The following is a 14,960-nucleotide window of genomic DNA, read 5'->3' on the forward strand; positions in this document are numbered from 1 at the left end:
ATATATATATATATATATATATATATATATATGTATATGTATATGTATATGTATATGTATATGTATATGTATATGTATATGTTGGAGTAATGCGATTATCCTACTATTGAGTAGTAAATAGAAATGATAGAATAGAGTACTACAAAAACACGTAAATTGATACGAAATGTTGTAAAATTACCATTAATGTTATGTAATGTTCAATACATTATGTTTTGTTTTTATATATGTGTGATTGTTTTTGTGTTGTTTTTAAAGACAAACTGTTTAATAAAAATTATTTTAAAAAAAGAAAGAAACAGAGATAACTTTTAAACTTATAGGATAAAACCTTTAGAATGAAATTTGGCTTTAGTTAGTGATTATGTGCCATCAACAGAAGATTGATTTTAGAAAGCTAAACAGGGTCAGATCAGGATGGGAGGTTGGCTGGCTGTGGAGATGACTGGGAAACAAGCAAACAAATCAACAGCAAGAAAGAAATGTCCTGGAACAAAGCAATAAAAAAAATCAGTTCTGCATTGCTGCTAACCTAATGACATCCACATGATCATAGTTCCCAGAAATCAATATCAATTCCAAGGAGTCATGACCATTTCAGAATTATGTACAACCCTGATTATTTCAGAGCTCCTTATTCAGTTTTTGCATCTTCAGGAAAGGAATGCTCTTACTCTGACTAGGAACTGCAATGCCAGTGTGATCCCCACCCTAGGCTCCTCTAGGTTTCAGCAATTTGCTTGAATCTCAGGTGCACCATGGCCCAGAACGGAACTTTCTCTTATTTTTGTTTGAATCTCTCAGGTGCACCATGGCCCAGAAAGGAACTTTCTCTTTCTCTTATTTTTGTTTGGAATTGCCTTTCACTGCTGTCTTGCCAAGAAGTGGCAAGCTTTTGCAGTAGGAAATCTTGGTTTCTTACTGTATCTACACAGAAAGAGGTACGTTCTGTGGAATTTTGCTCATGAGATCTCATGAAATAACTGACCCCGTCTCTTGCTCTCTCAGGATGGCACAAGTGGAAAGACACCCCTACATCTGGCAGTGGAGAATCATGATGAGATGGCTGTGAGGCACCTCCTACAATTGGGAGCCCAGGTGGATTCGCAGATGTACAATGACTGCACCCCACTACACCTGGCTGTAGGCAGGAACGATGCTGTCATTGCCGCAATACTGTGCGATTCGGGAGCAGATACCTTATTGCGGAATATGGAAAATGAGACAGCTCAAGATCTGGCAGATGGCAATGATGATGTGAGAGATTTTCTGGAATGACTTGCAATAGATCAGGCTCTATAGGCAAGAGCTAAATAATCTGATTCAGATGCCGAATAAGGGTGGGAATTGTTTTGAGAGTCTGGAAGCCAACTTCAGTCTATCCATTTTCTAGTAGGCAAGAAGCCATCCAGTGACAACACAAAATGGAGTATTTAAATATTTGGTCTGTTGAAAGGGATGTTAAGAATTGGAAAGGGGAACTGGTCATTTTTTAGAAAGTAATTTGGAGGCTAAAGGGTTTAAAAGCAGGAGCTAGCACCACCTAACTCTGAGAAGCTTTCCATTCCCACACTAAACACCATCTCCAAGGCCAAAAAATGGAAAGATTTTAAAAATGTAAATTTTGAGTTGTATTTGAATGGTTTTCAGAAAGGAAATAGAAGCAATATCCTTCCTAGAAGGTCCTCAGTCCCAATGTTAATTGCAAAACCTCTCACCTTTAGAATGCAGCCATTTTGCCCCTGAATTTCATCTGCACACTCCCAGGATGCTGGGAAGCTAATTAGCTGTAGGTTGCCTACTCCTGATCTGAAAGTAAGGCAGAGATACAAGTTGTATTGTGTAATTCTTAAGTTTTAGCACACGATGTTTAGCAAAAAGGCAAGAATTGGCAAGAGTTCTGGTAACTTCACTTGTCTATGTTTCCATGATGCTCTTTGTATCTTTGATTTGCCAAATTGCAGTTCACATCCATCTGATCTTAATCTTAAAGGCTACGTGCAGGGAGAAGCTGCTAAACTGGCTAATCTTCCTTGGGGTTGCTACTGCTTTGGCATCGTTGCAACTTCTTTCAGTTCCAAGCAGCTACATAAGGCAGGATAGGCAGACTTCATCAATTATGCTGCAATGAATCAGGATGATAACTGATGTCCTTCCTACATCAGGAAGATGAGGATCTAAGCAAACCAGAGCTCCATGTAGGTCAAATTGAGTACCAGATTTTATTCTGAAGTCAAATAGTGTTTGTCTTCATTATTAATATATAGACAATGCATAATTGTATACGTATAATAATATATATAGAAATCATATATAATAATATATATAGAAATGGAAATCATAGGCCATTGGGCACCCTTAGCCTACATAGGCAGATTCCTGCTATGAATCCCAACCCAGTGCAGAGACCAGGGCCATTCTGGTGTCTTCTATGATAGAATGGGTAGACTTCTGCATTGTACTTAAGAGAGCCGGATTCCTGTTACTTCCGATGGTGACCTTTAGCTATTTGCTGTCATATTGCCTGACTTACTTCACCTCTTAGGTAGTTTAGGGAAATAAAACATTAAAGCCTGGTCTCCTTTAGGAAAGAAAGGATATCAATGCATAATATCTTATCTTCCTAACATCTTAAAACAATATTGTTCTTTCTTTGCATAATAAAACTCATTGTCTTGATGTGGAGGAAGTTGCTAGATTATCATGAAAAAATTTAAAAAAAAATATAATATTTTTATATATTAGGATAGAGTTCAAACTAGTGTCCTAGTCACTTGTCTCACTTAATAACTGCCCCAAACTAACAACACATTTTTCAGGCTCTGTTGTGGCCATACGTTGAGGACAGTGGTGGGTTTCAAAAAATTTTACTACCAGTTCTGTGGGCATGGCTTGGTGGACGTGGCTTGGTGGGCGTGGCAGGGGAAGGATACTGTAAAATCTCCATTCCCACCCCACTCCAGGGGAAGGATACTGTAAAATCTCCATTCCCTCCCCAATCCAGGGGAAGGTTACTGCAAAATCCCCATTTTCTCCCGATCAGCTGGGACTTGGGAGGCAGAGAATAGATGGGGGCGGGGCCAGTCAGAATTTTTACTAATGGTTCTCTGAACTACTCAAAATTTCTGCTACCGGTTCTCCAGAACTGGTCAGAACCTGCTGAAACCCACCTCTGGTTGAGGATTACCTGAGTACCTATAGTCATGAAGCTAGCCTTGTTTGGGAAAGCTGGGGGTGTTCACATAGGTGATCTGTTTTCTTCCATGAGTTAGTGCCTAAAACACATAGAAAGAGACCATATATAGTAAATTAACTCTGAATATTCTGCTCTTCATAGGAAAAATATCACAAATTATCTTCCTGCATAATGGGTAGAAAGGTTTAACCGTAGATTTTATTGCTCTTTCTGACCACACTAGATAGCTGACAATCTTTGCAAACTGTTTGTGCTTTGTGTTTCTGTCACTCATTGAAGTGATGATCAATTACTCACTGTCAAGTTATCGAGTCAATGTCGATTCTTAGTAACCAGAAGGATGGATTTTCTCCATGATAAAGTGGCAATGCTAGCTTTTTTTGTACGCAGCCTTCTTGACTGGTCACTGTATCATTATTTCCCTTTGGTTGACAGATCCTTTTGCCTTTTGATGACCTGAAGATCTCCGGAAAGCCTGTGATGTGCTCCAGTCGAATATCCTAACATCCAAATGGGAAAGTTACTCCTTGTGAGGAGTATAACATTGCTGCTTGAGGCTGACAGTGACACACCTGGCCATCAATGAATCATTCTCTTTGTTGTAATATGAGCCTTGGGACAACCACGGATGCTTTTTTTGAGACTATAGAGCCAGTGTGGGAAAGGAAAACTTTGTATGTTGACTTTAAATCCTGAATGAGAATGTGGAAATGCTGCCTCTTTGAAAAGAGACACAGGTTTGGATAGACTGGGCCCATGCTTGCTCTCCCTGGTTTATCTAAATTTGGAGAAACTCCTTAAGAATTGTGTTCCAGACCGTATTGAGGATATTTCAGATTTCATTCTTTTTCCTTTTCTTCTGTTGCCTAGACTATGATGAAACATGCCAGTTCTCTTTGTGTCTACAAAAATAATTTCTTTTAAAGGTATTTTTTCCTGAATAAAATGCATTTTTTTCTACTACTTAGCCTGATCTGCTTTCTTCCCTAGCTAATTCAGCCTCCACTGTTGCTCAGGATCCTAGCTGAAGTGTCTAGACACCAGATTGCCCCACTTCTCCCTTTAGCTCTGATTTTGCCTCCCATGAAGGCAGGACAGAGTTGTCAAGACCAGAATGTTGTGTTGTTCCAGCCGGCAGCTTCTGGGACTGACAAAACATGAAGACGAAGCTCATGGGGATAGGTAGAACTCTAATCACTTATTCCTTGGAATAATCAGAGTGAGAGCAAAGGCCAGTTTCTGTTCTACTCAATTTGTTAGTATTACTGTAAAGGGAAGTGCCAACTTTAGACTTTTACTTAGGTAGCTTTATGCTGGGCACTTCACCTTGCAACTTTGGAACCGAGTCTATAGTTAAACTTACTGAGTAAGGGAGGGTCTGCCACCCTTCCTTAGAGACTGAAAGTTCCTATATATCTCATCCTTTTTTTTTAACATAGGCTGCAAAAGAGATGTTAATGACTGGCATGTGGTCATATTTTTCCAGTTTTAATTGGTGGGAGAAAGATTATCAGACATCAGAATTGTTTCCCACATTTTTAAGCTTAGCATTTAGTTGTGTTCAGTTTATGACTGGATAAACTAGCATCAATCCATGGCTGCTTAAGATTTCTTCTGCATTTTAAACAGGAGCTAAGGTATCACGATCATGAAAGGACTGCAGAACCACTGTGGACTGGAAAGATCTAAGCATTTGTTGGGAGAGAGCACTGCCCTTGCTGATTGTGGTCTCCAATCTGATAACACTTACTTTACCATAGATCATGCATTTAGTGGGAAAATCATTGGGACCATCAAAACAAAGAGATAAAGTTTCTAATATATAAACTTTAATCTGAAGCAGGGAAATTCCCAGCTCCCTCCCTCCTACTGTTTGCTGCTTGGGAGTGGCTGTCTGTAACTGTGGCAAATCCTGGATGGCGCAATGAACTGGGATGTCCCAGGGAGAGGCTTTGGGTTTTCCTCCCCCCCCCCATTTTCCAGAGAAGAAACTACTTCCAAAAAGAAATGGCAGTTTTGCAAAACATTTTCTACCAGAGAGGTCCTTGATTTTTAAATCCTTTTCTAACTTGAGATCCTTGCTTCTTACTTTCTTTTCCAGTTGTTGTTTTTTTCTTTTTCACTTTTGCTTTTTAATGACAAAATAAAGTTCTTAAAGTGAATAAATATTCTGCTTTTATGTGTTGGTCTAGATCCATTTGTGTTTTGTTTTTTTTTCACTTTTGGTTTTCACTGACAAAATAAGGTTCTTAAATGAATAAATATCCTGCTTTTATGTGTTGGTCCAGAAGATGCATTTTCTTCATGTAGTATATTCTCCACCTGGGAAAAACCTTTCAGCTGGAATTGCAAGGAAAAGTACAAGTCAGATTTTAACCACAGTGCATGAAGAATCCCCTGCCATGAATTTCAGGGTCAGTTGGGCTGGTGAAGGGAAAGTATGCAACAGAAATAAATTGTTTTTCAAATGTTTCTGTAAGTTGCTTAGATCTAAGATATGCTACCACCTTGTGGTTGATTGTAATGCTAGCTTCCTCTTGTGCTTGTCTCCTGACCACAAGTTGCAAGATCATACTATAAATGCACTTCAGCTTTTGTATGAGTAGAACAGACAAAATTAGAATGTTTGAGGAAAATAAAATCTGGGGCCCTCTGTAAATGCTAATGGTTTAGCTCTCTGGATGAAGCAGCAGTTCAGTCTGTACTTATATTGAGTGCATTTATATTCACAGAAATGAACGTCACTGTGTGTTTTGAGATCTGAATATTTAAGAGTAAATGACAGTTTATACATTGCATAAGTTATTTGCCTGATGCAATGAAATTGTGTTCAGGAATGTCCAAAAGATAGATTGGATCCCACTGATAATGTTTAGGTATTTTGTGATAGATTGACAGAGAGCCAATGCTGGTATAATAGGTAAGGCAATGGGCTAGAACCTGGGAGACTGTACGTTGTAGTCCAGCCTTGGGTACAAACCTTGAGCTAGTCACTTTCTTTCAGCTCTAGGAAGGAGGTAATGGCAAACCACTTCTGGAAAACCTAGCCAAGAAATCTGCAAGGATTTGTCCAGGCAGGGACAAATGTATTCAGGAGAGTTTGTGTTCCTTAACTTATAAATTAATTTATAACTCATGGCATGGAACAGGACTATTTGCAGAAACCCACTTTCCCTGGTTGTTTCTACCCTTCCTGTAGGATCTGAAAGTCAAAGCGTGCTCTGAGTCCTCTCAATTAAACAAGGCCATCAAACGGGGTGCAGGAAGCCTACCATTTTGACAAAGCACCTGCCCTTTGAACTCCATATCCCCCACCCCACCCCGCCCTGTGCCAAGATTAGATTGGCTCCAATCCTGCCAGCCTTTCACAAAGCACTGAACACCTGAATGTGCTCCAGGGCAGGGCAGAAATGGTAGATGGCCTGTGAAATCAGGTGTTATTGTGTTGTTAAGTGCTTATAAGGTTGACTCTTGGTCACCACTGTAGAGGTTTCTTGTGCTTTGTTGATATTGGGGTGATTTTTTTGTATTGTTTTAATGTATTATTATTACCCAGCATCCCATCTGCGAGAAGGGCAGTCGTATACATTGATTTAATAAATACATTACTGAATGTCTTCTTGCTTGTGATTTTATTTTGCATGTCTGCTCTGGCTTGTAGATTCCTAAGATCAACTTAAAAACAAATTATATGCTGCAAACCTGGATTTTGCCACTTGTGACTTGGAAGTTTTTTTATTCTGCTTTTTTAAAACCATTTTTTTCACAACATTTTTGAAGGTGAAGAAGCATCAATAAATAAATAATTCGGGGATGTAAATATTGCTTCTGATTTTTATATTTTTACATTCTCCATATGATCTTTACAGCATTAGTTCATCTGATATATAGCTATGGGGGGGGGGGCTAACTAAACTCAAAGAGTCAGGGGAGAGAAGTAATAAGTAGAGTTCTGCAGCTACCTAAATTTCACTTAAATGTAGAGAACTTCATGAGAGTAAGATTTGTACCACAATGGAATAGTTGTGGAGTCTCCATCTCTGGAAATTTTTAAGAGGAGGCTAATAGCTACCTCTCATTGATAATTTAATTGATTTTCCTGCATAATGCAGAAAGTTGGACTACATGATCCTTGTAGGATGCTTCACTCACAGCAATGCATTTTGCAGGACATTTTCTTTATTTTGCACAGCCCTATTATGCCACCATATAAATCACTTCTATACTGCATTTTCCAATTGTTCCACTTGTTAGAAAGGTATGACCCAGAATGTATGGTAACAGTCTCCAATTAATGATAATAAGAGATCCCTAAGGAAACCTAGATTTCAAAAATTGTACTAAGATTCTTGGTAAAGACATGAATCTCTTTACTACATTTGAACATCTTTGGTGTAAATCTGAGTCTGGGCGACTGTGACCTTTCATCCTGTGCTGGAGGTGGAATATATAATAACCTACTCATTTTGGGAAATTCTTTCAGCCTCCACATAAGTTACTAGTAGAATGACATTGCAAACATTTAGATTCCATTGTGACTCCCAAGAGATTGCCCACGTCTTATATCAGAAACAGCCCACACATTTTCGCATGCCTACACACATCATTTTCTGGAAGAGGAGACATAACATCACCTTTTAATAGTAAGAACAGAAAAGTTCTTTTGTCCAGCCATAGCCGCAATAAAATATATTCTTTCATGCATCCCCTGCTGGGGAAATCAACAGTCAGCTACTAAAGTAAAGATTGAGTTCCCACACACATTTTGTTCTGGCTTAGGCCATTATAATGCAGTGTAAATTTAATTATGCATATATGGCAGTTAGAGAAGGATGATAGATGCTAGAAACCAGGTATTCTACATTGAATTCTTCATGTATGGTTTAATTTACATTATTAGGTAGTATATGCCAGGAGTCCCCAACCCCCAGTCCATGAACTGGCATTGGTCTGCAGCATGCCAGAAATCTGGCCATGCAAACAAGTGAAGCCCCATCCATGGGATGCAGGCAGCATGCAAAATATTCAATTCCCCTGTATTCCAACAGCAGCCCTTGTTAGATGTTAGATCCTAAACCCGATAACTGGAAATGAGGAAGTCATTGAAGGCGAAAGAATAGAGTTCAAAGGATTGTTCCTGCTCAGTATTAGAAAAACTATGTCCACAGGCAATGCCAAATCAGCACAGAAAGCTAAAGAACAAGTTGAAGAAGTTAATACATCTTATCTTCCTGGGCTTTGCAGCCATGAAATAAAGAGACATTTGTTACTTGGGGGAAAAAACTGTAACAAGTCTAGACCAACTCTTAAAATTGCACTGACAAGAAAGATACATATTGTCAAGGCCCTGCTTTTCTCAATTGTAACCTTCGGCTGTGAAAGCTAGATCATCAGAAAGGCTTCAGAAAGACAAATTGTGGAGCTGGAAAAAGTACTGAAAATAAAAAGCTTGAAACAAATTATTCAATGCAACATGAAGTTGCATTGAACCAGCCTGCTCACTGGAAGCACCCTAAAAATGAAGCTTTATTTTGGACGCGTACATAATCAGAAGCCAGGAGTAAATGAAGAAGCCATAGGTATTTGCAGTGAGAAGAGAGGGCAAAGAATTAAATGTGATATAAATCTCTGCCCTTTACATGGCTCCCTGTGGCATTGCCATGCAAGTAGGAAAGGGTGTGAGTCCTTATTTATATTCTGTCATTTTGGCCTCCTTGTAGTTAGGAAAGGATGGTTTTGCCTGATGTGTGGAAAACCAAAGGCAATTTTTTTTTTTAAAAAAAAAAGGGAGACAGAAAACTAAATACAGTATTTATTTTATTTATTTAATTTAATTTAATTTATATACCGCCCTTCTCCTGAAGGACTCAGGGCGGTGAACAGCCATAATAAAAACAATGTACAAAATAGAATTTAAAAGCAAATTAAAATAATTAAATCATAGGCCGAATTTTAAAACCAATTTTAAAACCCCATTAAAACCAAATTAAAATCATTTATCCCATCAGAGCGGCTTGCTGGAATAACAGGGTCTTCACTGTACGACGGAAGGCGCGGACGTCGGGGATCCTTCGTATGTCCAGGGGTAATTCATTCCAGAGAGCAGGGGCCCCCACAGAGAAGGCTCTCCCCCTGGGGGTCACCAGTCTACATTGTTTGGCTGACGGCACCCTGAGGAGGCCCTCTCTGTGTGAGCGTACCGGTCGGTGGGAGGTAATCGGTGGCAGAATGTGGTCTTGTAGATAACCAGGTCCTAAGCCATGGAGCGCTTTAAAGATGGTAACCAACACCTTAAAGCGTACCCGGAAGACCACCGGGAGCCAGTGCAGCTCGCGCAAGAGAGGTGTTACATGGGAGCAACGGGTCGCCCCCATTATTACTCGCGCGGCCGCATTCTGGACCAGTTGGAGCCTCTGGGTGCTCCTCAAGGGGAGCCCCATGTAGAGAGTGTTACAATAGCCCAGACAGGAAGTGACGAGGGTGTGAGTGACTGTGCGCAAGCCGTCCCGATCCAGAAAGGGGCGCAACTGGGAAATCAGGCAAACCTGATAAAAAGCCCCCCTGGCCACGGCCGTCATACGATCATCCAAAGACAGCCGTGAGTCCAGGAGGACGCCCAAGTTGCGAGCCCTCTCTGAGGGGGGTAAGATCTCATCCCCAATAGTCAGCGATGGTGACTATCTGATTATCGACAGTAATCAGATATTCTCATTGAAGACACAGGCATAAATTTACAGGAGCTCAGGAATACAGTTATTGACCTACAGTCCTAATGAAATGGATGCATTTGGCCATCACACGGTCTGGAGCTATTGAAAAAAAAAAACAACAACAATAGTCAGGCTAAGCAGAATCGGAGAGTATTGTACAGCAATAGCACTTCAATTTCCTCTGGGGGGGGGGACCAAGCGAAAAAGCATAGCTATTAGGCAAAATAATAGCGCCTTTACTCTCACGGGGTACGAGAAATGCTAAATATAAAACGAATTTAGGAGGCATAGAGGCAGATTGAAAAGATTGAACCTCTGGCTACCAGGGGCAAAGTCAGCCGGCCTTTCAAACCTGGGCGGGCGACATTGTTTTTCCAGCTCAGGGCTGTTTGCTTCGCCCGCCGTCTTGCCACCGTTCGTGGGCATCCTTGGAACAAAGCAGCGCTTGCTTCTTGCAACGAGAGGGCTCGCTCCCCTCCTGCTCTCGCGGGGACCCTCGTTCACTTTCCGTCCCAGTCTTGCCCTGGCCTTTTCCATCCATTTTTGGGGGTTCCCTTCCCCTTCGGAAACGCGCTTAGGCCTCCGGACCTGCAGGTGACGCTGTGGGGCGCCCCTCTTGAGGCGCGACAGGCCGGCCGAAGCGCCGGTTCTTGCGGCCTGTGGCGTCCGGGACGGAGGCGCGGCCGTTTTCGAAGGACCCAAAGCGCTGGGAGCATCGCGCACCCGGCCCCGCCAGCATCATCATGGGCCGCAGGTGGGCTGCTTCGGCGGGCGGGCGGGACGAAGAAGGCCTCGGCGGGGGATGGAAGCTGCTGTGCCCGGCGGCGCGCGGGGGAGGCGCCAACCCACGCCGGCATCTGGAAGGCTCGGATCCGGCCGAGCAAAGAAGCCGGTGCTGGGAAGGGGGCAAAGAGGGGCTCCTTTGCGGAGCAAAACCAGGCGGCTTTTTTTTTATTATTATTATTAAACCCACGGCGGGGTGGCTGCCGCTCCCGCAGGCCTCGGCAAAAAGGCGGGATGCTGAGGGAATTCCTCCCCAACCCTGGCCGAATCTTAACGGGGAATGGATCGCTCAACTGGGAAAGCGGGACGGAAAAAGCGGAGGGCATTTCTGGTTATGGTGTGTTGCGGTGTGGAGACATTTCCATCGAAATTGGGCGGTTTGGGTCGCATTTCCCACCTTCGCAAACCCCCCTCCCCTCTCTTTCCTCGTTTCGGCGGCATCGGGAGGTGGGTGAAAGCCACGGGCTGGCCGATTAACTTTTTCAGGCTGGAAACGGGGTGAAATGAACCCTCACAGCGGTCAATAGGAGTGAATGGAGGCTTCCAGAGCAGCATTTGCCTAAGGTTGGCCTTTCGGAGCTGGGTAGATAATTGTACTGTTAAACTGGATTGATTTGAAGGGACCTAGGTTGCATTTGAATAGAATAGAATAGAGCTGGAAGGGACCTTGGAGGTCTTCTAGTCCAGCCCCCTGCTCAAACAAGAGCCGCTATCCCGTTTCAGACAAGTGGCTGTCCAGTCTCTTCTTAAAAGCCTTCCAGTGATGACGCACCCATAACTTTTGACAGCAAGCTGTTCCACTGGTTAATTGTCTTCACTGTTAGAAAGTTTCTCCTTAATTCCAGGAGAATTAATATTTCGTGTAATTGCAAATTACATGTTGTTCCTAAGTCTATAGAGATTCCAGGTCGTGGCTGTCCCAAAGGTGCTTTTTCAAGAAGCAACTGAGCTTTCTTGTTTTTCTTTGAAGACCTTTCACTTCTCATCCAAAAAGCTTGTTCAGCTCTGACTGGATGGTGGGGAATGGAAAGATTCCTTTCAGAGCTGAAGAAGCTCCTCGGATGAGAAGCGAAATGTCTTCAAAGAAAAACAAGAAAGTCCAGTGGCCTCTTGAAAAGGCATCTTAGGGACTATATTGTTCCTAATACCTTCTACTAAAAGCACAAATGGTAAATGAGAAACAGAATGGATGGGCTGTAGCATTTGAATAGAATAGTGCTTTGGATCCACATGAAGTAATTGCAAATACAGCCTGTGGAACACTTTAAATCTAGATAATTTATGCATTACCCATTTGTCACGTAGCTGAAAATTTCAGCTCTGCTGGAAAAAAAATATTCTGCCAATTTGGGTGTGCAAAGATGTGATTAAAGTGTATTCACTATGCCTGTATAATTTTATGCATGATTGCTAACAAATTTATTCACTGTGGCCTCATTGTTAGACTTGCATATTAAATCATTCTTCAAAAAGGTTTGCTTGATGCTCAAAGTTGACCGTGTAGTTTTTATATTGCATATGTTCTGAGACTTGATCACTAATTTTCATTCTGTCCTCTGTTTATTAGAGGAAAATCACCTTTTCTAGGGCCCTTGGTTTATAAAGGGATTTGAATCCAGGTTTATCCCATCAAGGACTATAGTTTGATAGGATCGCACAGGCCTTATTTACATGTCATGGCTAACCTAGTAATCTTATCCTCCAGTGAATTCAGTCACTTTTGATTGGTATCATATATTGTGTGCAACAATGGATTTTGTTGATTGGCAGCTAAGTTTTTAGTCCTTCCAGCCAAAGACAAAGAGAGTTGGGGAGGCAGTTACAACCCTTACCACTTCCTGTCTCTTTTTTTCTCTCCTCTGGCTGGGGGATGAGGAACTTCTGTTGGCAACAGCAGGATCTGTGCCATTATTTAACCGGCTTTGGAATACCCGTTTCTGTTTCCTTTTTACCTTCCCCTTCCAAGTGGCTGCTGGGATGAAATGGTTACAGAATTACATTGTTGTATAGAAAAGGTCTGTTTTTATAAGATCTCTCTTTCTTGTGATCATGAATGTTGGAAGGGACAGTTAATTCTCATGTTAAACCCTGAAGTTTACTTACTTCTCCAGGCAGTTGGCAGCAATCAAGAATAACTGAAAGCCACAGATACAAGCAGTTTTTACATTGTGGGGCAGACTGATGGGAATTAGTTTAGTCTCAAACAAGAATTGCTCTAGTTAGGAAAAAAAATCTAATCTTAGCTAGTTTTATTGGGTTAATTACCTGTGGTTTTGGACTTTGTATAACATATTTACCCTACTCCCTTTCCCATCAGCAGTTAAGCCTGTTGTGCAAATGATGCTCAGTGCCTTATCACAACATTAGATCTCAAATATGTATATTTACAGAAACATAAAAACAGTTTCCCACTAGATTTAACCATATTTAAATCTTACTTTCTTTACACAAACAAGGCTGGAAAACTGTTGACCCCCCCCCATAAGAAACAGATGAAAAGTAAAAAAATGTGTCCTCTGAAATTATATAAATTTAATACTCAGTAGTAAAATACAAAATAAAATTTGGTACAGTGAAAACATACCCATGAAGAATATTGTAATCTCTTGGCATCTCACATTCTAATAGAGAAGGGAGAGGATGGGCCTCTTTATGGCACATATTAGATAAAAACAGTGCCAACACTGAGAAGATTTGCTATCTACCCTTTTATCTGATAACTTACATTGAATGAAAGTGAAAAACAAATTTCAATGTCATGAATCTTCATTGAAGCTTATGGATAATCTAACATACTGATCCAGTGTAGTTTAGTAGATAGGTGTTTCTCAGCTTCCCAGCTGAAGATTAAAACAGAGTCACTGGCACAAACTCATCCAGCCTGCTTGCATGGTTAAGATAGGACTAGAATCTGTGTTTCATTATTCCTAGTCCAGCAACTTAACCACTGTACTACACAGGCTCTCACTTTACAGACACACACATGCGCACACACACATAAAATAAGCACACAGTTAATTGGCCTGATTTATTAATATCGAAGTTTAGTTTGACATGAATAGTGCTAGTTTTAGTAGTTAGTATTTAAAATACCTGATGCCCTGAATCAATCAATCATGTTAAAGTTAATCTTCCAAATGTTATCCTTCCCTCTAATCTGAATCTTCAGCATAATTCCTCCCATCATACATTCTCATGCTACCGATTAATATTTCATGATCTCCATACTACCAGTACATATACTGTACCAACATCCAAAATACTCCTTACACACTCAGAACAAACTTGTGTTAGTGGGTTTTTAGAAATTATTTTCATTGTGGAACATCAAAGAAAGAAAACTTTCTGAAGAATAATTTTGCTTAATGTTGTTAGGCTTTGCACTGGTGTTGTTCATATATATGTAAATTTATAGAACTATTCATTTTTGCTCTTGTTCACAGTATCCTCTTTTTTATTGGCTCAGACACCATTTACTTTATTCCATAAATAGTGCATTGTAAACTCTGGATTTCTCTAGAGTTATAAGAAATAACGAAAAATGAATATTGCCTAATAAACTATCGATCCATTGTCACATTAAATCTACTTGTGTATATATTCACATGTACTTTTGTTCATAATCTGTCAACTTTGGCTTTTTATGTTACGAGTTTTCTCTCTGTAAAACTGGTGATTTTTTGGCAGAAAACCTTGCATTGCAGAAGGATGCCCATCTGCTGCAAATGCCAATCATAGGAAGGCCCAGCTTTCTGTGGGTTTTTATTTTAGAATTTCTTTGGTTTTTAAATTATCCTTTGCTGGTGATTTTAGCTTGCAATGATTAACTAGTAATTTACGACCATAAGTAATGATTGCCTCCTGATAACCAGGTCTGACTATACTATAAAAATAAGCATTACTAAATAGGCAACTGTGTCTATTATTGCTAGTTTTTTATTGCAACAATGAGAATTACATTTGGAGCGTATGAAATTTTGTGCTGTATTTTTAATATCTCACCAGTAGAGACTGATTTAATTCAACTAGGTATCTCAAACCAAATTTAAGCTATATTTTGGAACTGGTCTTGGAAGTCAAATAAAAATTACACAACGGATTTCTTTAATTCAGAATCATTGAATTATCTGGGTTCATGATGAAGTAAATAGCTAATTCTTTAAGCTTGATTGGAAACACTTTAAAGAAACACAAGTTCCTATATGCATACTCTGCATTAATAAATCTAGAGAACAATAATTATAATCTATTTCACATAGAACCTAGTTAGA

General features: G+C 40.5%; 1 protein-coding gene across 1 annotated transcript in view; it reads left to right on the plus strand.

Annotated features, from left to right (window-relative positions):
• NFKBIE (NFKB inhibitor epsilon) overlaps positions 1-3,700 on the plus strand; it is a 32,340-nt gene extending 28,640 nt beyond the window's left edge. The window contains exons 5-6 of the mRNA XM_070949983.1: positions 1,009-1,257; positions 3,632-3,700. Of these exons, the coding sequence (XP_070806084.1) occupies positions 1,009-1,257; positions 3,632-3,700 (318 nt within the window). The remainder of the gene's footprint in view (positions 1-1,008; positions 1,258-3,631) is intronic.
• Positions 3,701-14,960: the final 11,260 nt, after the last annotated feature.

Source organism: Pituophis catenifer, unplaced genomic scaffold, assembly GCF_029215685.1.
Source record: "Pituophis catenifer annectens isolate HBS135680 unplaced genomic scaffold, rPitCat1.0.hap2 SCAF_1, whole genome shotgun sequence".
In the NCBI taxonomy this organism is placed as follows: Eukaryota; Metazoa; Chordata; class Lepidosauria; order Squamata; family Colubridae; genus Pituophis; species Pituophis catenifer.